Source organism: Pan paniscus, chromosome 1 (assembly GCF_029289425.2).
Source record: "Pan paniscus chromosome 1, NHGRI_mPanPan1-v2.0_pri, whole genome shotgun sequence".
Lineage (NCBI taxonomy): Eukaryota > Metazoa > Chordata > Mammalia > Primates > Hominidae > Pan > Pan paniscus.
In genome coordinates this window covers 104,061,471-104,083,842 of record NC_073249.2, presented here as the reverse complement: position 1 = coordinate 104,083,842, position 22,372 = coordinate 104,061,471, and the positions used below count along the sequence as shown (strand labels likewise).

General features: G+C 45.0%; 1 protein-coding gene and 1 pseudogene across 1 annotated transcript; both read right to left on the bottom strand.

The window, feature by feature from the left end:
- Positions 1–1,178: 1,178 nt before the first annotated feature.
- Positions 1,179–3,458, bottom strand: LOC100990324 (uncharacterized; the record flags this gene model as incomplete). Its single annotated transcript, XM_055110904.2, is given in 2 exon segments — positions 1,179–3,122; positions 3,125–3,458. Coding segments are annotated over 2 exon segments (534 nt in total), but the record flags the coding sequence as incomplete, so codon positions are not given.
- A 16,695-nt stretch (positions 3,459–20,153) lies between these two features.
- On the bottom strand, positions 20,154–21,155 carry LOC117977948 (uncharacterized; annotated as a pseudogene).
- Between the last annotated feature and the right edge of the window lie 1,217 nt (positions 21,156–22,372).

Sequence of the window (22,372 nt, the reverse complement as noted above, 5' to 3'; positions counted from 1 at the left end):
GGGACTGGATCCTTGTCAAACACCAACCAACAGAGATTGTCCCCAGAACTTCACTTCATAACATCAAAACCAGAAACCCACACTGATGCCACTGATGGCAGAAAACAATGATGCAAGAAAGAGAGAGAGGGAGATAGAGAAAGGAAGGACTTGCCCAATGACCATACTTAGTATATAAAAGCAAAACAGCTCAATTTCTGCTCATGAGAACAAGAACTGAGGGAACAAGAACCAGTGGCTCTAAGGATCCAGGTCTGCACCAGGGGCCTGTTAGGTGCAGGATTCTGTTGGCTCCAATGATGGGTGTCAGATGGATTAATTTTTATGGGCATAGCCTCTGAAAGAAATCAGTCGAGGAATAATACAGAGACACTTGTCTGCATGCTCATTCTCCATCAATATAGAAGGGGAACTGGCATTAGATTGTGTTCATCAAATAAAAGTAAAATCAACATTTATAAAGAAAAGAGGAAAGGGGAGGAGAAAAAAATGACTGGGACCATTGTGATTTTGCTCCCTTTGGATAAGCAACTTGGCAGAAAGCTATCAAAGAGGTCACTATGATCTGTCTTCTCCGGACCAGTGTGACTTGGTCACCACAGCAAACAATTACAGGCTGGGCACAGTGGCTCATGCCTGTAATATCGACACTTTGGGAGGCGGAGTGGGCGGATCACTTGAGCTCGCAAGTTGAAGAGTAGCCTGGGCAACATGATGTAACTCTGTCTGTACAAAAAATACAAAATTTAGCCAGGCATGGTGGTGTCTGCTAGTAGTCCCAGCTACTCAGGAGGCTGAGGTGGGAGGATCACCTGAGCCTAGGAAGGTTCAGGCTGCAGTGAACCATGATTACACCACTGCACTCCAGCCTGGATGACAGAGTAAGACCATGTCTCTAAAATAAATTAAGTTTGAAAAAGAAACAGGGCCAGGCACGGTGGCTCACACATATAATCCCAGCACTCTGGGAGGCCAAGATGGGAGTATCACTTGAGCTCAGGAGTTCGAGACCAGCCTGGGCAACATAGTGAGACCTCATCTCTAAAGAATACATATATATTTTTAAATAAACATATATAATAAAATATATACTATATTTTATTATACATAATATATAATTGTATATATTTATTATCATATAATTTTAATAAAAATATGTATATATTTTATTATGTATAATAAAATAAAAAGAAACAACTACAGATGTTGGAGGACTTTAAAATATCTCAGCCAGGTGCAGTGGTTCAGGCTGGTAATCCCGGCACTTTGGGAGACTGAGGCAGGAGGATCACTTGAGCCCAGGAGGCTGAGGCTTACAGTGAACTATGATCATGCCACTGCACTGCAACCTGGGTAACAGAGCAAGACTCTATCTCAAAAAATAAAATAACATGTCTTAGAAGTTTAGCTGTCCATCCTATGCAACTGAATATCCATGTGTAATGTCCACCATGTCCTTCTGTTTTACCTCCCCCTTACTTAAACCGGAAAGGCACTTGTCCCCATATTAGAATATCATTGGCACATGGCCGGGCATGGTGGCTCATGACTGTAATACCAGCATGTTGGGAGGCTGTTCAGGAGTTTGAGACCAGCCTGGCCAACAAGATGAAACCTTGTCTCTACTAAAAATACAAAAATTAGCTGGGCGTGGTGGTGCAGGCTTGTAAGCTGAGATCACTCCACTGCACTCCAGCCTGGGCAACAGAGCAAGATTGTGTCTCAAAAAAAAAAAAAAAGGAAAGAAAAGAATATCATGGGCACATGTATAGAAAGTTTGTTAGGCCAGGTGCAGTGGTTCACACCTGAAATCCCAGCACTTTGGGAGGTCAAGGCAGGCAAATCTCTTGAGCCCAGAAGTTGGAGCTCCTGGGGGCAACCTGGGCAACATAGCAAGACCCTATCTCTAAAAAAAAAAAAAAAAAAAGTTGGATTTGATGGTGCACACCTGTGGTTCCAGCTCTTCCGGAGGATCACTAGTGCCAGGGTGGCAGGGGCAGTGAGTTTGCAGTGAGCTGAGATCACGCCACTGCACTCCATCTTGGGTGACAGAGTGACACCTAGTCTCAAAACAAAAAGTAGGGGAGGGGAGAAAATTTGTTGTGTCAGCAAGTAAATGAAGAAAGGGACATTATTAGAGTTGAGAAATAAACTGGAATGTGATTTGGTACCTTTCCCACAGAAGATAAGTTTGCTAAATGTGCTGAAATTAGAAGCATTGTATAAGGCCCGGTGCAGTGGCTCATGCCTGTAATCCTAGCACTTTGGGAGACCTCGGAGGTGCCCGAGCCCAGGAGTTTGGGGACCACCATGGGCAACATAATGAAACCCTTTCTCTACAAAAAATACAAAAGTTAGCTAGGCCTTTCGGATGCGACAACTAATTGTGCCACAGAGACACAACCCTAGTGGCTTAGGACTCTGGGAAGATATAATCTCCCCCGTTTATCTAGTGATCGATAATGCATGAACGCTTTAAAAGCTGGAACAGGCGGCCGGGCGCGGTGGCTCACACCTGTAATCCCAGCACTTTGGGAGGCCGAGGCGGACGGACCACGAGGTCAGCTGATCCAGACCTTCCTGGCCAACAAGGTGAAACCTGTTTCTACTAAAACACAAAACATTAGCTGGGCGGGGTGGCCCGCGCCTGTATTCCCAGCTACTCCAGAGGCTGAGGCAGGGGAATCGCTTGAACCCGGGAGGCCGAGGTTGCAGTGAGCCAAGATCGCTCCACTGCACTCCAGCCTGGCGAAAGAGCAAGACTCTGTCTCAGGGAAGAAGAAAAACAAAACAAAACAAAACAAAACAAAACACCTGGAGCAGGCGTCCCTCAGTGGGCTCTAACCACCAACCTTTAGATTAACAGCCGAACGCGCTAACCGATTGTGCCACAGAGACACGTAGTGTACCTTCTTCTGGGCGCTATAGGAAGGGTGCACTCACCAAACACTCCCCAACCCTCCCATCCTCAGAGCCCACCCGGCAGTCAACTGTGAAAGGCCTTGGAAAACTGGAGCGATGAGAGCGGTGAATCGTGTTGGTCTCATTGGAGACCCGCAGGTTGGGAGATTCTGGAACCAGGACGACCTTGCCCCTCACCTGCATCAGAAGCCCCCGGAAACGCCCGGCCCCGACCCGGACCTGAGCCGCCTGGGGGCCCAAGGGAAGCTGAACGCCCGGTGGGCTCCCGCGATGGTTCTTTGTGCCGCCTTGACCCAGTGAGGCAGCCTGTGCCCACCCTGCCCAGTCACTTTTGAGGCCGCTGCGGAACTTCCGCTGCCATCTTCGGATCCTGTGTCCCGCACGGGGGCTCCACCAGGGCAGGGATGGTGGTGAGGGTGGCTCGTGGGTCCCCTCGCGGAGAGCAGGGTCTGGCACTCACCAGCGCGCACGACTAGGACTTGTTGAATTAATCCATCGTCACCTTCAGCTTTTAGTCCTTTGAGGAGCCCCGAAAATGGAAATCATGAAATATTTTACCATGGGGAAGTTTTTTGTTTTTTGTTTTTGTTTGTTTGTTTTTGAGACAGGGTCTCGCTAGGTCGCCCAGGCTGGAGTGCAGTGGTGCAAACACGGCTCACTGCAGCCTCGACCTCCCGGGGCCATCGTCGCCTTTAGCTTTTAGTCCCTTGAAGAATCCCAAGAATAGAAATCATGAGATTTTTCCATGGGGAAGTTCTTTTTTCAAAGCGTTTATTCACGTTGATTTCTAGGCATCCCCCGGGGAGGGCAACGGGCAGGGCCTCCAGTGCACCTTCTGCGCGGTGGAGCCGCGGGGGCTCAGCTGCGCAGTGGTAGGGTCCTGGGGCGGGAGGGCAGGAGGGAAGGGAAATGCAAAAGCAGAGAAAGAAGCCGGGGAGCGGTGGAACACACATCCAGACCTCCTGAAAGGCTCGTGCAGAGGCACAGGCTGGATCTTCTGGAGGTGAGAATTGTTTTTTGTTGTTGTTGTTGTTGTTGTTGTTGAAGCAGAATGGGGAGGAACTGAGGGGAAAATTCAGAGAGAACATGAAAGAGCTCCAAACGCGAGGACCTATAACTCCCCAAGAATAACATCTTCCAGAAGAACTAGACAGAAAACTGGGTGTCTGGGAACCCTGAAATCCCTGGAGGAGTAGCATCATCATGACCCTCTGTGTTCCTTTTGGCGAAAGGACTTGCTTCCCTTGTTTGTACAATTGTTTGTGTTTGTTAAATAAATAAAACCCTTTTCATATATTTTTGAAAGTACATTGGCTCTATTATTTTATGATTACAAACAATGCTGCAGTCATCATTCTTGTACACTTCTCATTGGCCACTAGTGTATTTCTATAGGGTAGAGGCCTGGAGAGCAGTTGCTCCAGCACAGTGATTACATGGTTTTTATATCATTCCATGTTCTTCTTCCCTTTGTTGGCTTATTAGCTATAACTCTTTCTTTCTTCTTGTCCACCGCATCCCCGACTTCTTTCCCTGCTTTTGCTTTTTCAGTGATGGCTTTAGGGTTTCCAGAATACATCTTTATCAGTGCCATCTAGTGACATTCTACCTCCCCTTCTGGCCATTATGCTGGTGTTGTCATGTAATTTGGTTTTAGACATGTTATAAACCCCACAATCCATTATTATTGCTTTTGTTTAATCGGTCAAATTATTTTAAAAGATTTAAATAAGAAGAACATATATATTTAACTGTGTACATACCGATTTCCAGTAGTCTCCATTTCTTTGTGTAGATCCAGTTTTCTGTCTGGTATCCTTATCCTTAGGCCTGGAGGACTCCCTTTGCATTTCTTGTAGTGTGGGTTGCTGAATTCTTTCTTTCTTTTTTTTTTTTTTTGTATGTCTTTAAATGTCCTTATTTCAATCACATTCTTGAAAGATTTTTCATTTTGGCATAGAATTCTAGGAAAACTTTATTTCTTTCAGTACTTTAGGATGTTGCCACTTTGTTTTTGTAAAACTGGCATAAAGCGGGCTTCTTGTACTTGTTATATAATTTTTGGAATGTGTATTTAAATTAAAAACATTAAGATGGGCTGGACAAGGTGGTGCACGCCTGTAGTCCCAGCACTTTGGGAAGGCGAGACAGGAGGATCGCTTGAGGCCCAGAGTTGGAGACCAGTGTGGGCAAGGCAGCAAGACCCTGTCTCTCTGTCTCTCATATATATACATATATATATACACACACACACACATATATATACACACATATATATGTACTCATGTGTATGTATATATATGTGTGTGTATATATATATGCTCATATATATGTATATATATGTGTGTGTATATATATATACACACATATACACACATACATACATACATCGTGAATGTCCTAGATTCATCCTAAGTTCCACCAACAGTACACTTACAGTAAAATGTGCCGAACCTGAGGGTCAAACCTACCTGCTGACGTGTAATTTGTGTTTGTGAGACATTCTCAACAGCATTTGCTTTCCCCTAGCATAGTGGTTTTCGTGTTTTCCTCACATCTGAATGTCTTCAGTGCAAAACCTGTCAGAATTCATTTCCTTTGCCGAAAGATTCTAAAATACTTTCTTTTTTTTTTTTTTTGAGATCAGCGCACTGCAACTTCCACTTCCCAAGTTCACAGGATTCTCCTGCCTCAGCCTCGCGAGTAGCTGGGACTACAGGCCTGCGCCAACACAGGCGGCTAATTTTTGTATTTTTAGTAGAGACGGAGTTCCACCATGTTGGCCAGGCTGGTCTCAAATTCCTGACCTCAAGTAATCTGCCCACCTTGGCCTCCCAAAGTGTTGGGATTACAGGCATGAGCCACCTTGCCCAGCCTAAAATACTCTTACTTCAAGCAAAAGTGCATTAAAAACAAACTTCTCAGTTGCATCCCTGGAATCCATAGAAAGCCCGGGAGAGACAATCAAGTGCTACAGGATCAATTGCTAAACAGGGGAGGACAAGGCATGGCTTCCTAACTAGGAGTCAGGTCAAAGTTATCTGCTTTGGTCTCCAATGGAGACCGGCACTTGGTTCACCTGCGACGGGAGGACCCGGCCCAGAGGAGGCGGACTTTCTCTTCATGGTGCCTTCAGACAGGAAATCTCCTAGGATTTCTTTCTTTCCCTTTGATCTACTCCCAACTCTCCCTTTCTGTTTCTTCAAGACCTTTTTTGGATCCCTACTGCGCAGGACCTAAGGGGCTGGTGCCCTTCCCTACCCTCCCTGCCTGGGTGTCTTCAGCACCCATGCTCACCCAGAACATTACTGCCTGCCAGAGAGAGCGAGAGGACCAAGGAGGGCGGTGGGTGCAGTGGGAACCAGAGTCACCGTGTGCCTGTGCCTTGTGGGCTCCTCGCAAATTGAATAAACGCCCCCTGAAGCTTCTCTGCAGGTCACAGGGAAGGGGAGGGTGGCTGCCGACCCGGCGGGAGAAACGTCAAGAAGCGTCGGGAGGACCTGACCCTACCCCTGGACCTTGAAGACAGGCCTGGCCAGGCTGATTTTAATGGATAGGCCCAAGGAAAAGGCTCAAGGGCGGCCCAAACCCCGACCCTGAGATTAAGGCTTTCAAATGTCTGAACGTTTTGATGTTGGTCAGTAGAATCCATCCCACCTTTATCACGAGACTCCTTTGCCAAAATTCAGAGATCTGGGATTCCTGCTGGTTGCCGCACAGAAAGCCAATCACCGAGACGATTATCGCCAAGGAAGGCACTTTAATAGGGTGCTGCAGTGGGGGAGATGAGAACTCAGTCTCAAATCCATCTCCCTGACCAACCAAAACCAGAGGTTTAGATGGCAGGGAAGAAATGTTAACAATGAGTAAGAAAACAGGAACTAGGGAGAAGCAAGGAAGCAATCATGATGAATGAGGGGTCCCAGCATCTCATTTTCCGGATGAATTTCAGTACTTTGATAGCTTTTTTGACAGGCCTGAAGGTCATTTCCTGAGGAAGGAACTCAGATAAAACAAATACTAAGTTTCTTTCTTTTTTTTTTTTTTTTTTTTTTTTTTTTTTTTTTTTTTTTGAGACGGAGTCTTGCTCTGTCGCCCAGGCTGGAGTGCAGTGGCGCGATCTCGGCTCACTGCAACCTCCGCCTCCCAGGTTCATGCCATTCTCCTGCCTCAGCCTCCCGAGCAGCTGGGACTACAGGCACCCACCACACCCAGCTACTTTTTTGTATTTTTAGTAGAGACGGGGTTTCACCGTGTTAGCCAGGATGGTCTCGATCTCCTGACCTCGTGATCCACCCGCCTCGGCCTCCCAAAGTGCTGGGATTACAGGCGTGAGCCACCGCACCCGGCCAACAAATACTAAGTTTCAAGCTGTAAGACCAGAAGGGTCCATTTCTAGGTTTATCCAAAAAAGCTACATATGGGACTGTGGGGTGGTTTTCAGACCAAGAAAGAAAAAGATTGTGCAGACCAAAGTCTGCAGTTAACCAAAGAAAAAACATAATTTTCTGACCAATAGGATGTATGGGATCAGAGAATGACCAGGCTATAGAAGAACCGTTTTTTGTCCTGAGCATAGGGGAAGGATGAAGTTGCACCAACTAAGGTGGAATTAAGCTGCAGATGGGGAAAAATCTGGATTTTGGTTCAGAGCCCTGGGGTCTTCCTTGAAAGAAGAACCCTGTCTCGGTTTCTGCCTCTCTCTGAGTCCTTTTGGAGGTTGGGGATGCTGAGGTCTTGGTGCTTGGCCCCCTCTAGCCCTGAGTACTTCCCCTCCTGCAGGGCAACCTGGCCCAGTGCCCAGGTCCCAGCTCCAGCGACCATTTCCCCCTACTTTGCTCCTAGCAAAGGCCTGAAGGCCTAGCGGTTCCTGCAGAACCGCTGTCTCCCTCTTTTGGATAAAGCAGAGAGGAAATGACCTGTGTGGAGGGAATCAGGGGCTGCATCTGCACGGAGGAGCTGAGGCAAGTAGGGCAGTTGCGGTCTGTCAATGTAAAGGACATTTGCCATCCAGGAGGTTGGGCTGTTATTATTAATTTTTAAATTCGTCAATACAAACTTCAGGGAAATTTGTCTTCTTACTTGGAGGAACCTCACAAGACCTCCCATCTTATATTCCAGGGAGAATTGCTGTGTATTACACGAACACATAGGTGAGACTGCCATTCTGACCTGCAGGCCTCGATGCCCTGTGCAGGGGCACCAGGGCACTGGCAAAGCCCTTTCCATACAAAGAGCAAGCGTGTTATGTCTACAACCCAATGGCACCAGTTCCAAGTACAATTTCTACTTGGTTCTATGAGCTGAGTACATGTTCCCCCCAGCACAGAAATCCCACAAACTCCCATGAATGCTATAGGGAAAAGCAGGGGCTAGCCAGGTGTGATTGATCATACGTTTAATCCCAGCAGTTTAGAAGGCCAAGGCAGGGCAGATCACTTGAGTCCAGGAATTGGAGACCAACCTGGGCAACATGGCGAAACTTCAACTCTTAAAAAAACAAAACAACAACAACAACAAAACAAGAACAGAAATTAGCCAGCTGCGATGGCTCGTGCCTGTGCTACTCCAGAGGCTGAGGTGGGAGGATCGCTTGAACCAAGATCCCACCAGATACAGTGAGACTCTGTCTCAGGGAAAAATACAAACAAAAAAAAGAGGCTCTGTAAGAGGTGACTCCGGGGACAATGGAAAAACACTAAGGTTTTCAAGTGGTGTTAAAAGCCAGTAGGCCTTGGGGACCATTGAGCAATCTACAAAGCAGGGAAGCCTAGATCCCTGAGCTCTGCCCGCCAAGTACCACCACAGCTAACATGAGAGACCTCCCCCACAGAGACTGAAATTTGCCTCCTGAGGAAACAAGTGACTACAGACATCTGTCCCAGGACAGTAAACAAGAAAATAAGGTCTCACAAAAACAAAAACAGCTGACCACACCATACAATCACTGAGACCGGGCCTGCGACTATAGATGAAAAAAACAAATGCTGTTATTCATACCATGAAAGACCAGGGGAAAGCACGAACGCAGTCCCCTACTACTGTTGCGGGAATCAGGAGAACAAAGAGACCAACGGGTGGAACAGAAGGATTTTATTGAGTGCACTCGGGCCTAGCGTGAGCCCCGAAGAAAGACAGGGGGCTTGACTTTTATACACACTTCTGAAAGGGGGTTGGCTAGTTTGAATGGTGCAGCAGGAATTTGATGGTGCGAAACTCGCGGGGCAGGCAAGAGGGCTTACAGAAGCAGAAAGAAGGCAGTTAATCAAACTGTGACAGGTCTTGCAACGCAAGCACAGCTGGTAACCTTGCAGCTGCACTGAATGGAAATCAGGAACTTACAAAACTTGAATAATGACAAGTGGCAAGGGGGAAAGACAAGGCAGTAAAGACATTTGTTGTTTTTCCTCTTATACTTGCTGGGGGCGGACCGTGTTGACAAAGTCGCTGGAAATCACTGTCAGAGATGTAGCTTTTCGGATAGTATTGTCCAGGATCTGCTAGGCTCTATCCACTGCAGGCCTTGGTGGGGGGCGGAGGGGGGGGCGCCTGCCAAGTACAGGAAAACTTGTCTTTTCGTTGTAACTTCTGCTTCGTTACTACAAATTACGCAGCTGAGCTTCCCAGGTTAGAGGAAATGACAGAACAGCATACTTGGAATGAAATAGTTGAGTCGGGTTTAGAAGTCACTTCAGTAACCATAATATCTACCCTACCACATAAATAAGACTCCATGTATCTCCGCCCCGCCGCAGCTCCATACGCCTCACCCTTTAAACGCACAGTCACTTGCCCCAGCACCACTCCAGCCAATCCCCAACCACCCCGAGCCCTCCTAGCCCTAACACACAGCTGGGACTCTCATGTCCAGCCAGTGGTCCTGGACTTGCTCCTACAGCGCGGGAAATCCTTCGTGGCGAAGCAGCAGCCCCTGCGCTGCCTCATCTACATAGAAACGCCCTATCGGTGATGTCACCGACAGTGCCTTTCCCAGTCTCCTTCTGCTCTTCCGCCCCACCCCCCGCCACTCAGCCTACCAACCCGCTGGGGGAGCCGACGGAGGAAGTGACGTCTGCTGTCCCACCTCTCACTCCCGCCCTTGTCCTTTCCGGAGGTGCGCCCAGACCCCGCATCTAGTATCCCCCAAAGAAGCGACTACTTAACCTGTGTCCTGCGGAGGACCCTTCTGGCGGCCAGCTGGAAGCTGTGCGCCGGTCTTCAAACAGTGGCTTTTAATTCGCAGACTAGAACGTTTAGGATTACAAAGAAAACCGTTTCCTTTCAAAGCTGCTTATCTTTGTGAAGTAGCAGTTTGCTTAAAATTGGAAGCCTTTCACTATCAGAGAGAAATCATATCTATGAAACTAGAGAGGCTGCTCAGATGACTGCAAACCAGCCATCCTTGCTGGTTTTACCAGTAGTAGTGTTATAAAGAATGTTGTCCAATTTCATGAGTCTCGTAGGTTTGTTTTTTTGTTTTTCAAATACGGTATTGTACAAAAAGGAAGCAGAATGTGGTTGCTGTCTCAATGTAATGCCTCTCTGGGCCTGAGAATTTGGAAAGGCTCACATTCCTCATAAAAGTTCTCTTCTTTCCTCATTCTCCCTTTAGATAAAAAGTCTTTTTTTTTTGAGACGGAGTCTCCCTCTGTCGGCGGGATCTCGGCTCACTGCAAGCTCCGCCTCCTGGGTTCACACCATTCTCCTGCCTCAGCCTCCCGAGTAGCTGGGACTACAGGCGCCCGCCACCACGCCTGGCTAATTTTTTGTATTTTTAGTAGAGGCGGGGTTTAACTGTGTTAGCCAGGATGGTCTCGATCTCCTGACCTCATGATCCGCCCGCCTCTGCCTCCCAAAGTGCTGGGATTACAGGCGTGAGCCACCGCGCCCGGCCAGATAAAAAGTCTTTCTTGAAAGCATTGTCGATCAAAAGCTGTATCTCTCCTTGCCAGAAAGGCTCATTCCCAGATAGTCCTGTCCCACACTGGGGGCAGGGGAGGAAAGGAGCCCTCTCACTAAGGAATTTTTAACAGTGCCCAGAAGCTGAATTGGCATCACAGAATTGGGGCGGGGGGAGACAGAGAGATCTCGGCCAATTCTATAGTTGCTGTCACTTGTTGAATCATCTCTAGTCTTCAGAGTACCATGAATTTCGTTTCTCAAAAGAAGTAAAACAATGAGAAATACATAACATTAATAATTTGACTAGTGGAGATATAATGCACACAAGAATGATAATCACAAAGAGAATCTATATCCCGAAACAGTAAGGGAACCTATTCCATTAGGCAGCCAACTGAAAACATCAGGGAAAACATCAAATACCATTTCTTCTTTAGTGATTTCTTGTAGCCAAGTGGCTTCTTTTCTAATTTTTTTTCTAGAGAAGGTTCTACTGCATGGGAAACATTTATGTATATGCAACAAGAGGTATTTGCCACCACACATACATCTCCCTGCTCAGCTAAATATATCATCTAAAGTGATGTGATTACCTAGTACAACCTTAGCCAGTGAATAAATAGCTTTTTATTGAGCTGCAAAAGAGGCCGCAGTTTCGTCAGCAATGTTTTTCTTTCTTTTTTCTTTTTCTTTCAGAGACAGCGTCTGTCTCTGTGGCCCAGGCTGGAGTGCAGTGGTGCCATCATAGCTCACTGCAGCCTCCAACTCCTGGGCTTAAGTGATCCTCCTGCCTCAGCCCCCGAGTCACTGGGATTACAGGCCAGAGCCACCATGCCTGGTTTTCATCAGCAGTGTTTCCTGAGGTTACAGAAAGATTTGTAATTCTGGGAAGAAACACTCCCTTGAAGCAAAAGTGCTCTCCCCCCAAAAATGCAAGGAGCTATCTTCTTGATAGCCGGGCAGATAATTCTCAGGTTTTGCCCCACTGAATCTCTATCTAAAATAGAGCAGTGGTCATGCCTAGTGAAAAGTTAGAGGGAACTCGCCCAATGTTGGGTTTCTTCAGATATATGTGTGTGTGTGTATATATATATATATTTATATATTTATATGTTTATATATATTTATATATATTTATATGTTTATATATATTTATATGTTTATATATATTTATATGTTTATATATATTTATATATATTTATATATATATTTACATATATGTGTGTGTGTGTGTATATATATATATATATCTCCAAATATCTTAAAGACACTGCCCTGCATCATTCCATGCCATTAGACATTTATAGGACCATGCATGGTGATCTCCTCCACACAAAAATAAATACTGGTGCAGAACAGGTAAGTGTACTATAAATTGAGTACATCAGCTTTTGGGCATTTTAAACCATTGGTCAGACATGTTGGAGCAAGAGGGCAGGTTGATAGCAAGAGGGAGTGTTTCTCTTTCAGTTTTCCAATAGCAAAGTGATGTTTGCCACTGTCATTTCAGAGTGAGGTGACAAATTGTTGTTGTTGTTTGGTTTTGTGGGGTTTTTTGTTTGTTTTTGAGACAAGGTCTCACTGTCCCCCAGGATGGAGTGCAGTGGCACGATCAGGGTTACTTCTGCCTTGACCTCATGAATTCAAGCAAACCTCCTTACTAATCCTCCCGAGTAGCTGGGACTACAGGCACGTGACACCACACCCCGGGGTGTGAACTGGGATTTTATATTTTCAGTTGGCTCCCTAATGGAATAGGTTCCCTTACTATTCTGGAATACAGATTGTCTTCATGGTTGCCATTCTCGTGTGCATTATATTTCTACTAACCTGCTAAATTTTTTTTCTTTTTTCTTTTATTTTCTTTCTTTCTTTTTTTTTTTTTTGAGACAGAGCCTCACTCTGTTGCCCAGGCTGTATTGCATGCAGTGGCAGGATCTCAGCTCACTGCAATCTCTGCCTCCTGGGTTCAAGCGATTCTCCTGCCTCAGCCTCCTGAGTAGTTGGGATTACAGCCTTACTGACATACACCACCACGCTGGGCATTTTTTTTTTTTTTTTTTTTTTTGGTATTTTTAGTACAGACGGGGTTTTGCAATGTTGGTCAGGCTGGTCTTGAATTCCTGACCTCAGTTGATCAGAAGTAGGTGAGGTCAGAAAACGCACCCTGGGAGAGCCTGGCAAAATGCCCAGAACGGCCATCGCTAGGCCTGGGGTTTTCTTCTGTACTGAAATACTACTATTCATGTAGTGCGGGGACAAAACCAATTAGATACTTCTGGGAGTTAAAAAGAGATTCACTGACCCCTGCATTGCTCCTGGGCTATAAATTCCCACTTCCCCATGCTGTATTCAGAGTTAAGCCCATCTCTCTCCCCAGCTCCAAGACTGTGTTGCAGTGGTTCCTATATCTATGGTGATGGTCCTGAATAAAGTCTTCTTTACTGTGCATTTGAAGTATCACTGAATAATTTTTTCTTTAACAATTATGGTGTTGAAACTCAAATAGGACAGATTCATCACTGGATCCTGGGCCTCTCACTCAGGACCCTAAATGCATGCCTTTGAAGTCTTTGTTGTCATTTCTGACTGATTAGGGATCCATTGGTGAATCAGATTCCTGAGCCATTGCTCCAGACAAAAGCCCGTTGATGGCTAAGGACAGATTTTGAATCTTAAGGGATGAATATCCTCTCTGAAGCTGGGGTAGAGCCCCAGGCTTCTTTTGAAAGGAATCCTCTGGGCAGGAAGGTCTTCGTGTGGGCTCCTTGTTCTGAGTGGTCTATTCTCTGAGTCCCTAGACTAGAAGTCTCTTCTTTCTGGCTCTCTTTTTCTGAGTGAGGGGTTATTCCCTGATTCCCTGGGCTACAAATTGTTCTTCCTGGCTCTCTATAAAACCACTCTGCTCTTTCTCTTCTCTCTATTGGATCCTGCTTCTCCCATGGGAGCTCTGTCACCTGAAACCCCTCTTCTCAAGTCTCTGCTGACTATTTCTCTGTCCACTCTTGCCAGACCCGTTTCTTTTCTGCTGAACTTCAGGACCCCTATCCTACCCTCCTTTGAGGGGGCTCTCAAGGGACTCAGAGGCCCCTCAAAAACAAGCACCTGGGGCTGATAATAGGAGAAAAAAGAAACTATTTGGAAACTGATAAAGTAAAAAAAAAAAAAAAAAACTTAAAAAACCTCCTCCACAAATATTGGTAAAAAGCTTTAGCCTTTGTTATGTAGGTCAACTCAACTTATCCCTTTTTCACCAGAAACACAATTTGGATAACAATATAAAGCGGAGATAAACCAGTGAGTTTGTATTTTTGTATTAGTCTGTTTTACTGCCTCATGGTTAAAAACTTTTTTTTTTTTTTTTTTTGAGACAGAGTCTCACTTCATTGCTCAGGCTGGAGTGCAGCGGGGCAATCTCGGCTCACTGCAACCTCCACCTCCTGGGTTCAAGTGCTCCTTGTGCCTCAGCCGGGCGCCACCATGCCCCACGCCCAGCTAATTTTTGTATTTTTAGTAGAGACGGGGTTATGCCATGTTGGCCAGGCTGGTCTTGAACTCCTGACCTCAGGTGATCCACCCGCCTCAGCCTCCCAAAGTGCTGGGATTACAGGCATGAGCCACTGCACCTGGCCTGGTTAAAATTTTTTAAATGAAAAGTCATAAGATCTGGTTACATCAGTCTATATGTTTGTGTATGTGTACATGTGTGTATCTATGTTATTATGTTATGTATATGTGATATTTTTCTACCTCCAACGTTATTACCAAACTAAAATACCCAAATTGGCTAGGGATAAATGAGCACTCAAAGAAATAAGAATGTATAAAATTTTCAGAAAAGTAGAAACTGACCCAATTTTTTTTAAGTTCACATAATCTGGGATATTCCTTAGTAAATAAAAACTAGTTTAAAAAATATTGGTAAAATAAAAATAGAAACATTTTCAGAATTGTCAGCATACACTTATTTTACCTGGCTTTGCTGATTAGACAAGTTTGTGTTGTTACTGTTAGATGTTTAAGGCCATAAAACCATAAATTCAACCTAAGAGTAGAATATGTAGTAAAAGTAAATTGCTTAATTGTCTGGTGTATGTCTGTTGCAAAAGTAAATAAGAAAAGATGTCTAGAAGGATTGTGAAAATCTTATCTTGTATGGTCTAAGCTGACTGAGATTGGATAGATTTATTTATAAGGTTTTATTAAAACTTAGTTTTAGTAATACATTGATTCAAAAGTAGAATTTGATCTTCTCCATTAAAATGGTAAAGTTTTCTTGGAATGTTGGTCTGAGAATGTAAAGGGTATTTTTTTCCTTTTAAGTAATTGGCCTCAGAAACAGAGACTCTGTTTCATCAAGATAATTTCTTGAGTTTCGTGTTGTTTTATTAGGTTTTTGGTTACTTAAGAAAAGTGAGTCTTCTCAATATTAAAGGAGCTAAGTTCTTGTTCACAACTATGTAATCTGAATTTGCCTTTAAAATCTTTTAATGGAGCTTTTATTAAATAGATAACTATGGTCATATTTGTTTTAAATGTTTTAAACTTTTTGACATTTTTGACAATCTTCCCAAAATCACATTCTAAGTTAAGTCTTTTTGACCTCAAATTAACTTAGGATTCTCCATATTGGACCCTCAGAAAGCCACAAAGAATATTTTTTTTTGCATGAAAGAGAGATTAAACCAATTAGATTTATTTAATATGCTAAATTATATGTGTAGCATTCAAATAAAAAGTGATGCTAAGCCATCTTTAAGTTATGTTTATGGATATATTATTGGGATAAGTGTACAAAAGTTGTATGAGATTCCTAGAAATCTAGTATGTTATCAGTCATAATTTTGGTTATTATGTTAAAATGCTGTATGCCATGCTAACCAAATTTTCTTATAAATTGCATCATTGTAATGAACTCTCATTAGATTTTTTAACCATGGACATTTTAAGTCCTTGTCATCTGTAGACAGTTATTGTTTTAATTTAATTGTTCTCTAAAAGCATTTGAAATTAGCTACAGTCCAAAATGACTTCTTCTTCAAGGAGATTTATGGAAAATACTCTTATGAGTATTCTGGAATACAGGTTTCTGAACAACTTTAACGTCATACCATTGGACTGGTAAGAATTTCCAGAACTCTAATAAAACTGATGGGTTCATGTAACTACTAACCCAAGATCAAGCAAAACAAGATTTAATTACATGGTACTGAATGAGCTGATGAGAATAATTTTTAAAATGACTTTTTGTTTGAAACATTGCTAGTTCTTTAAATGTTTTGTTTTCCAGATTTCAGAAAACTTTCTTTTAAGCTATCTCTAGCTTACACCAATTCAGTAAAGAATACTTTTGTGCAAAATGGAAACATTTACTTTTTCTCCCTAACTTATCCCTCCAGAATTTGGAAACTATTTGTGCATATTCTTATTTTTATGGCAATGTATTTATTTGCATAAGTTTAATAAGAATCTGTTGTCTTTGTAACAGGACAAACTGGAAACACAGGTTATATCACCAAGGCTTTGACTGAAACATCATGTTTTCAGATATGACCAGAAGGCTTTAGGGGACTAAGGTTGGCTTTATGGAACCAATAAAGTACCATCTTGGAAAAACTGGCTCTAGGGTTCCCAGACTTACAGGTAAGTAAAGAATGTCACTGCTTGGCAGGTCTGGAAACCTTGGGATATTTTAGGGACCTCAAGAAGAGAGAAATTTATCTAAATCTATAAATGTAACAGGTGCAGACTAATGACAAGTTTTGGGCTTGTATCCCAGCCTCAAGTGGCTTTTAAAAGTTTAATCTGACTGGAGACAGTGGCTCACGCCTGTAATCCCAGCACTTTGGGAGGCCAACCGTCAGGTGGATGACGAGGTCAGGAGTTCAAGACCAGCCTGACCAATATGGTGAAAGCCCTGTCTCTACTAAAAATACAAAAAATGAGCCAGGCATAGTGGCACGCACCTATAATCCCAGCTACTCGGGAGGCTGAGCAGAAGAATCGCTTGAACCCAGGAGGCGGAGGTTGCAGTGAGCCAAGATCGCACCACTGCACTCCAGCCTGAGAGACAGAGGGAGACTCTGTCTAAAAAAACAAAAACAAAAAGTTTAATCTGAGATTTCTTATCTGACAAACGCAACCTTTAAAAGAGCCTAAATGGTCAATCGCTACTCTTAACTGCACTTGTGTACATAACCAGTACAAGTTTAATGAGATTAAACTTATTTAGCAAACAAATCAATCTGACTTTGATTATCTTTGACAGAAATGAGAGTGAATATAGAGAGAAAAGTTATGTTTCGGGAGAAAACTGCAGTGCACCCAATATTAGATTCTAGCTGTTTTTTTTTTTTCTGAGGTTTTATTATCTGCCTGCAATCTGCAATAGATCCTCAATTTTTCTAGTTTACTACAATATTTAGCTACAACACTCCAAATTAATATTTCATTTTTTTCCTTCTATTCTGGCTTGGAATCACTAAAATTATAAACTTTTCATTTCTTGAAGTCCTTCAAACTGAAACTGGATGACTTGACATAAGCTTCAGAAAAATTACCACAACAGCTTGTGTGTGGCCCATCTTTATGGCATTCAAACTGCAAACTAATCCAATGCTTCTTCTCACTCCAGCTGAAGATACTACAAGCCCAGCATCTAGAAATCATATTGATCAGTTGCCCTCTGGGCTCAGAAACTGTCTTTATAGTTCGTTCCAACTATTAATCTTTTTTAATTTTATTTTTATAGAAACTAAACTTCCCACATTAAAGGCCTGATAGCTCACACTATCCAGGAAATATCCTCTGCTACCAAGTCCCAACAGATGATTCAACTGGTCCTTAATGAATAAAAGGTGATCAAACAAGAAAAGAGACTTATATTGTTTGAAGGAAAGATGAGTGTCTCTTCTTTCCTTAAACAAGAAGTAGTACTAACAAAGATTCCTTGCTTGGCCAAACTTTAGTCAGATGTCTATCTTCCTTGCAAAATCCAACTTTTTTTTTTTTTATGTGGTACAATGTGATGTTTTGTTCTTTTTTTTAATTTATTATTATTATACTTTAAGTTTTAGGGTACATGTGCACAATGTGCAGGTTAGTTACATATGTATACATGTGCCATGCTGGTGCGCTGCACCCACTAACTCGTCATCTAGCATTAGGTATATCTCCCAGTGATATCCCTCCCCCCTCCCCCCAACCCACAACAGTCCCCAGAGTGTGATGTTCCCCTTCCTGTGTCCATGTGTTCTCATTGTTCAATTCCCACCTATAAGTGAGAATATGCGGTGTTTGGTTTTTTGTTCTTGTGATAGTTTACTGAGAATGATGATTTCCAATTTCATCTATGTCCCTACAAAGGACATGAACTCATCATTTTTTATGGCTGCATAGTATTCCATGGTGTATATGTGCCACATTTTCTTAATCCAGTCTATCATTGTTGGACATTCGGGTTGGTTCCAAGTCTTTGCTATTGTGAATAGTGCCGCAATAAACATACGTGTGCATGTGTCTTTATAGCAGCATGATTTATAGTCCTTTGGGTACATACCCAGTAATGGGATGGCTGGGTCAAATGGTATTTCTAGTTCTAGATAGAATGTTTCCTCTTATAACTCATAGTGAATATGACTGGACAATGAAACTATTTTGTAATTTCTTTCCTGAAAGATAAAGGCGTTAGAACATAGAATCTTTCATTGATTCTACAGAATCTTAAGACTCCTTCAGAGATGGCAGTCATTCCTACCGTGCTGAACATCATGTTGTCACGGTCAGAATCAGAACTAAATAGATTAAGGGTCTGAAACAGTTTGGCACTCTTGGGCACTTATTCTGATAAGAAAGCTGATGAGACAGGGTAATGAAAAGAGGCTGCAAGAAATGACCATTCATGCATTCAGCCAACATTTAGGCCACCCTCCTGTATTCCAGGCACTGTACGTGGCACTGAGAATGCAAAGCAAAACGAGTCATGGTCTACTGGCGGGAGCCTTCTCAGCGGAGAAAAGATCAACAAGAAAAGTGCCTGCTGGAGACCTCTCCTAGGGCATAAACCAATATAGAGGTGGGGCAGCTACGTCAGCCTGAGGTGTCCTTAGGCAGAACAGAAAGTGAGAATCAGAGCAGTATCTCATTTCTGAACACCTGGATTGTAGCTTTCCCTGGACTGACTGTCAAAGGAGGTGGTTTTAAAAAGCAAGCCAAACAGGTTTCCATCCTTTAGGAAGACCCTGGAACGTGCCAGTTGATTCTGACAATTTCTCATGGACAGAAATACCTAGGAAGGGAGAACTGGTGAGTCCTTTCAAGAGGAGGAAGTCCCTCAAAAGGGGCTGTGTTTCGCAAACGGCGCCCCAAAAGGGCTGAAATACTTCGATCTGGAGGAAAAAGACTCAGGCACTGAGGGAAGGGGAGGGTGCACATCTGGAGTAATTTCAAGGCTTTTTCCGTGTTATCTGATGTGGCAACAAGTAAAGATTTGTTCGTTTTATTATTTTTTTAATTTTTAAAGATTTTCTTTTCCCCCCTTTTCCCCCTCCCGGCCACTCCGGTTTGTGTTTGCCGCAAGACTCATAATTCCTTTAGAAAGTGGAGTCGAATTCATAAAAGTGATGGGGGGAGAGCGCGGAGAGGGAAGGCTGGGAGCCCCAGGGAGTCTTCACTACCTACACTGCCGCTCAGCTCCCGGCGCGAGTGGAGGTCGGGGTGGGGAGACGCGACTCCTGCCCGGGATGGCTGACACTCTGCGAGCCCCGGCGGCCCGCGGCCGGGCCGGGTGACTAGGCGGAGGGCGCGGAGGGTCCGCGGCGGGCGGGTGGCGCTGCAGCAGCCTGGGCACGGCTGCCGCCGCCCGCGGGCGAGAGTGTGCACGGGTGTGGAAGGCCGGAGTGCGGGCCGTGAGGGGTGTGCGCGCTTGAGCCGGAGCGGGGCTCGCCCCTCGTCGGCTCCCGCCGCCCAGCCGGTGATCGCTCTCCGGCCGTCCCCGGCACCCTCGGCCCCCCACGGCGGTTGGTCCGGGCGGGGGAAGGAGAAAGTGAGACTCGGGGTCATCACCAATCCATCGCCAGAAGGGGAGGAAATTGGAATCCAGCAGCGGCGAGCAGCAGCTGGGCGGTCACATCTGGAAATGGAAAGCCGACCTCCCCCTCCTCCTCCACCACCTCCTCCTCCTCCTCCTCCTCCTCTCACCCAGGATCACTTCCGAAACCACTTGGCCTTCAGCCCCTGCCTCGGCCAGAGGTTTCATTTTTAACTGAATATTTACGAAAGCTGAAAGCGTGCGAGGGGGGTGGGGTGGAAATAGCGGCTGCTTCTTTTCCAGGGATTTATTTAATGGGGATGTGTTCAAGGCAAGACCAAATTCAGAAGGATATCGACGTCGTGATCCAGAAGTCCAGAGCTGAGGACTGCCTGTTTGCAGGTGAGTTCTTGCTTTTCCAGAACCTCGGACCCAGCGCCCCCTTCCCAGTTCTCTGACCGCGACGTGTGTGGCTGGGGTTGGGGTGGAGGGTTTGCACGTCCGCATTCCGGGGTTCATTTGGCAACAGCTGCTGCAACCAACGCGGGAGCCAAAAGCGGGAGGGGGCGCCAGCCTCGCCCCTTCCCCTCCCCCCACCCCCAAGTCTGGGGCAGCTACCAGCTTTGAGGGCAGAACCCGCGTGGCCCGAGCGGGGGTCTAGGCGAAGGGGCAGTGCGTGGTATTTCCAGCCCCGCGTAGTGCCCGAAGCCTGCAAGCACGCCTCCTGGGTTCCAGCAGCGGCGGCAGAGCGGGGTTGGTTGGACCCGCCAGGTTTGCGTAATGGGCTGAGCGGCGGCGGCCGGGAATGGAGCCTGCTGCGCTGCGCTGCGCTCGTAAGCTGCGCCCGGCGCTGAGGACCCCCGGGGGGCAGCGCTCGGCCCATCTCCGGCCCCTTCGGCTCCATCTAGTCCCCTCCGACTGGCAAAGAGAAGGGATTCCTCGGATTCCCAAGGCACCCAGAGCCCCTGCCTGGGGGGTCGCCTTTCGTCCATTTTGCTCCCCCGGGAGAGAGATCGGATTTTGCTTTCGCTGCCGCGAGCCCGGCTGGGGCTGCTTCCGGCCTCCCCGACCGGGAAATTCCCGCCGTTGCCATGGCACCCGGCACTTGCTGCCGGGGGCGGCCTGCCGCTGCACCCAGTCGGGGGCGCGCCGCATCCTCTCGGACGCTGCGCGGGGAGACCTCGCCGCCCTCTAGCCCTCGCCTCCCGCCCGGCCAGGCCTCCCCTGACTCCTCCAAATGGAGGGCCCAAGTCCTGATCGGGGTTAAAACAAATCCACTCCAGGGGTAGCTAGCTTTTGACAGGACTTTCTGTTTCAGATTTCAGATACTCAGACTCCACCTTTACTTTTACCTATGTTGGCGGCCCCAGAAGGTATTTATGGGTGTAGAGTTGCTTCATTTCCTGTTCACACTCTTGTGTTTCCTTTGTTCTTAGCGTGTTCCGTGTTCGGGTATTTTGGTTGCTTGTTTGATTATTGTGGCTTTTCTTTACCTACAACCCAAGCCTGACGTCCCTCGGTTTTAAATAGCAGGGGGAGGGGAATCAATGTTTGATTCAGGTGTTTCGAAGACCACGCCACAGGCGATGAGCAGAACTCTTCATGTTGAAACGGTTCTGCTACAGTACTAGATTGCTCTCAGGCGATTTGGGGTTGATACAGGCAAGCCGGTGCAAAACTGGAATACTGGATATGAAGTGAAATGTATGAAAGACATAAAATGTCACAAAATAGTTTGATCACAAGTGTTGATTTTCCTGGTGAGTTGGGGCTGCGTGTTTCCATGTTTTCTGAAGGTTCACATAAACATGCAGCCTGCCAATTCTCTGTACATTTTTTTTTTCAATGAGTGGTATTTCGGTTTTCACGTTTAGTTGTAAGACAGAAATTGGAGACTTATATGTAGCTGGAGTGGATGACTTCTTTCTTTTGGGGGAAGAATGAGAGATGCACATTTCGTTAGTAAATTGTGAACAACTTGAAACAAACCCAAATACAATTTTGAATTGAAGAAGTAGAGTTAAAATGAAAGGTAGCCATTCAAATACTATGCCTTGCTGCCTTCACTTATTAAGTTAGGATTTTCTTCCTTTTAGCCCTTTAGGGATACAGTAGTTTAAAAGAGCAGTAGCCACATATGAAAGGATCAGATTTAGCTTAGAGGGAATTCCTTAGACCAGCCCTGCTGTTAAGACTTGACATTCAATATTGTTTGATCACATTCCAAAATATATCTTAGCTAATGGCAACATTTGTAAACATATAAATTGCAAAAGAAGCTTTCTTGTGTACATACATTTTTAAAAGCTTGAAATTGATGTGAACTTTTAAAAACACGTAGGATCTGTATTACATTCTACATCTCAAAACAAATTTAATTAAAGTGAATATCATTCCAGTATATACAATATGCCTAAGACCCAGAATTGGCACATTGATTTACTAGTTGAAAATATAACAGTATTCACCAAACTTCAATGTATACTTTTTGGAGAGAATGAAATTACAGTATTTCTTAAT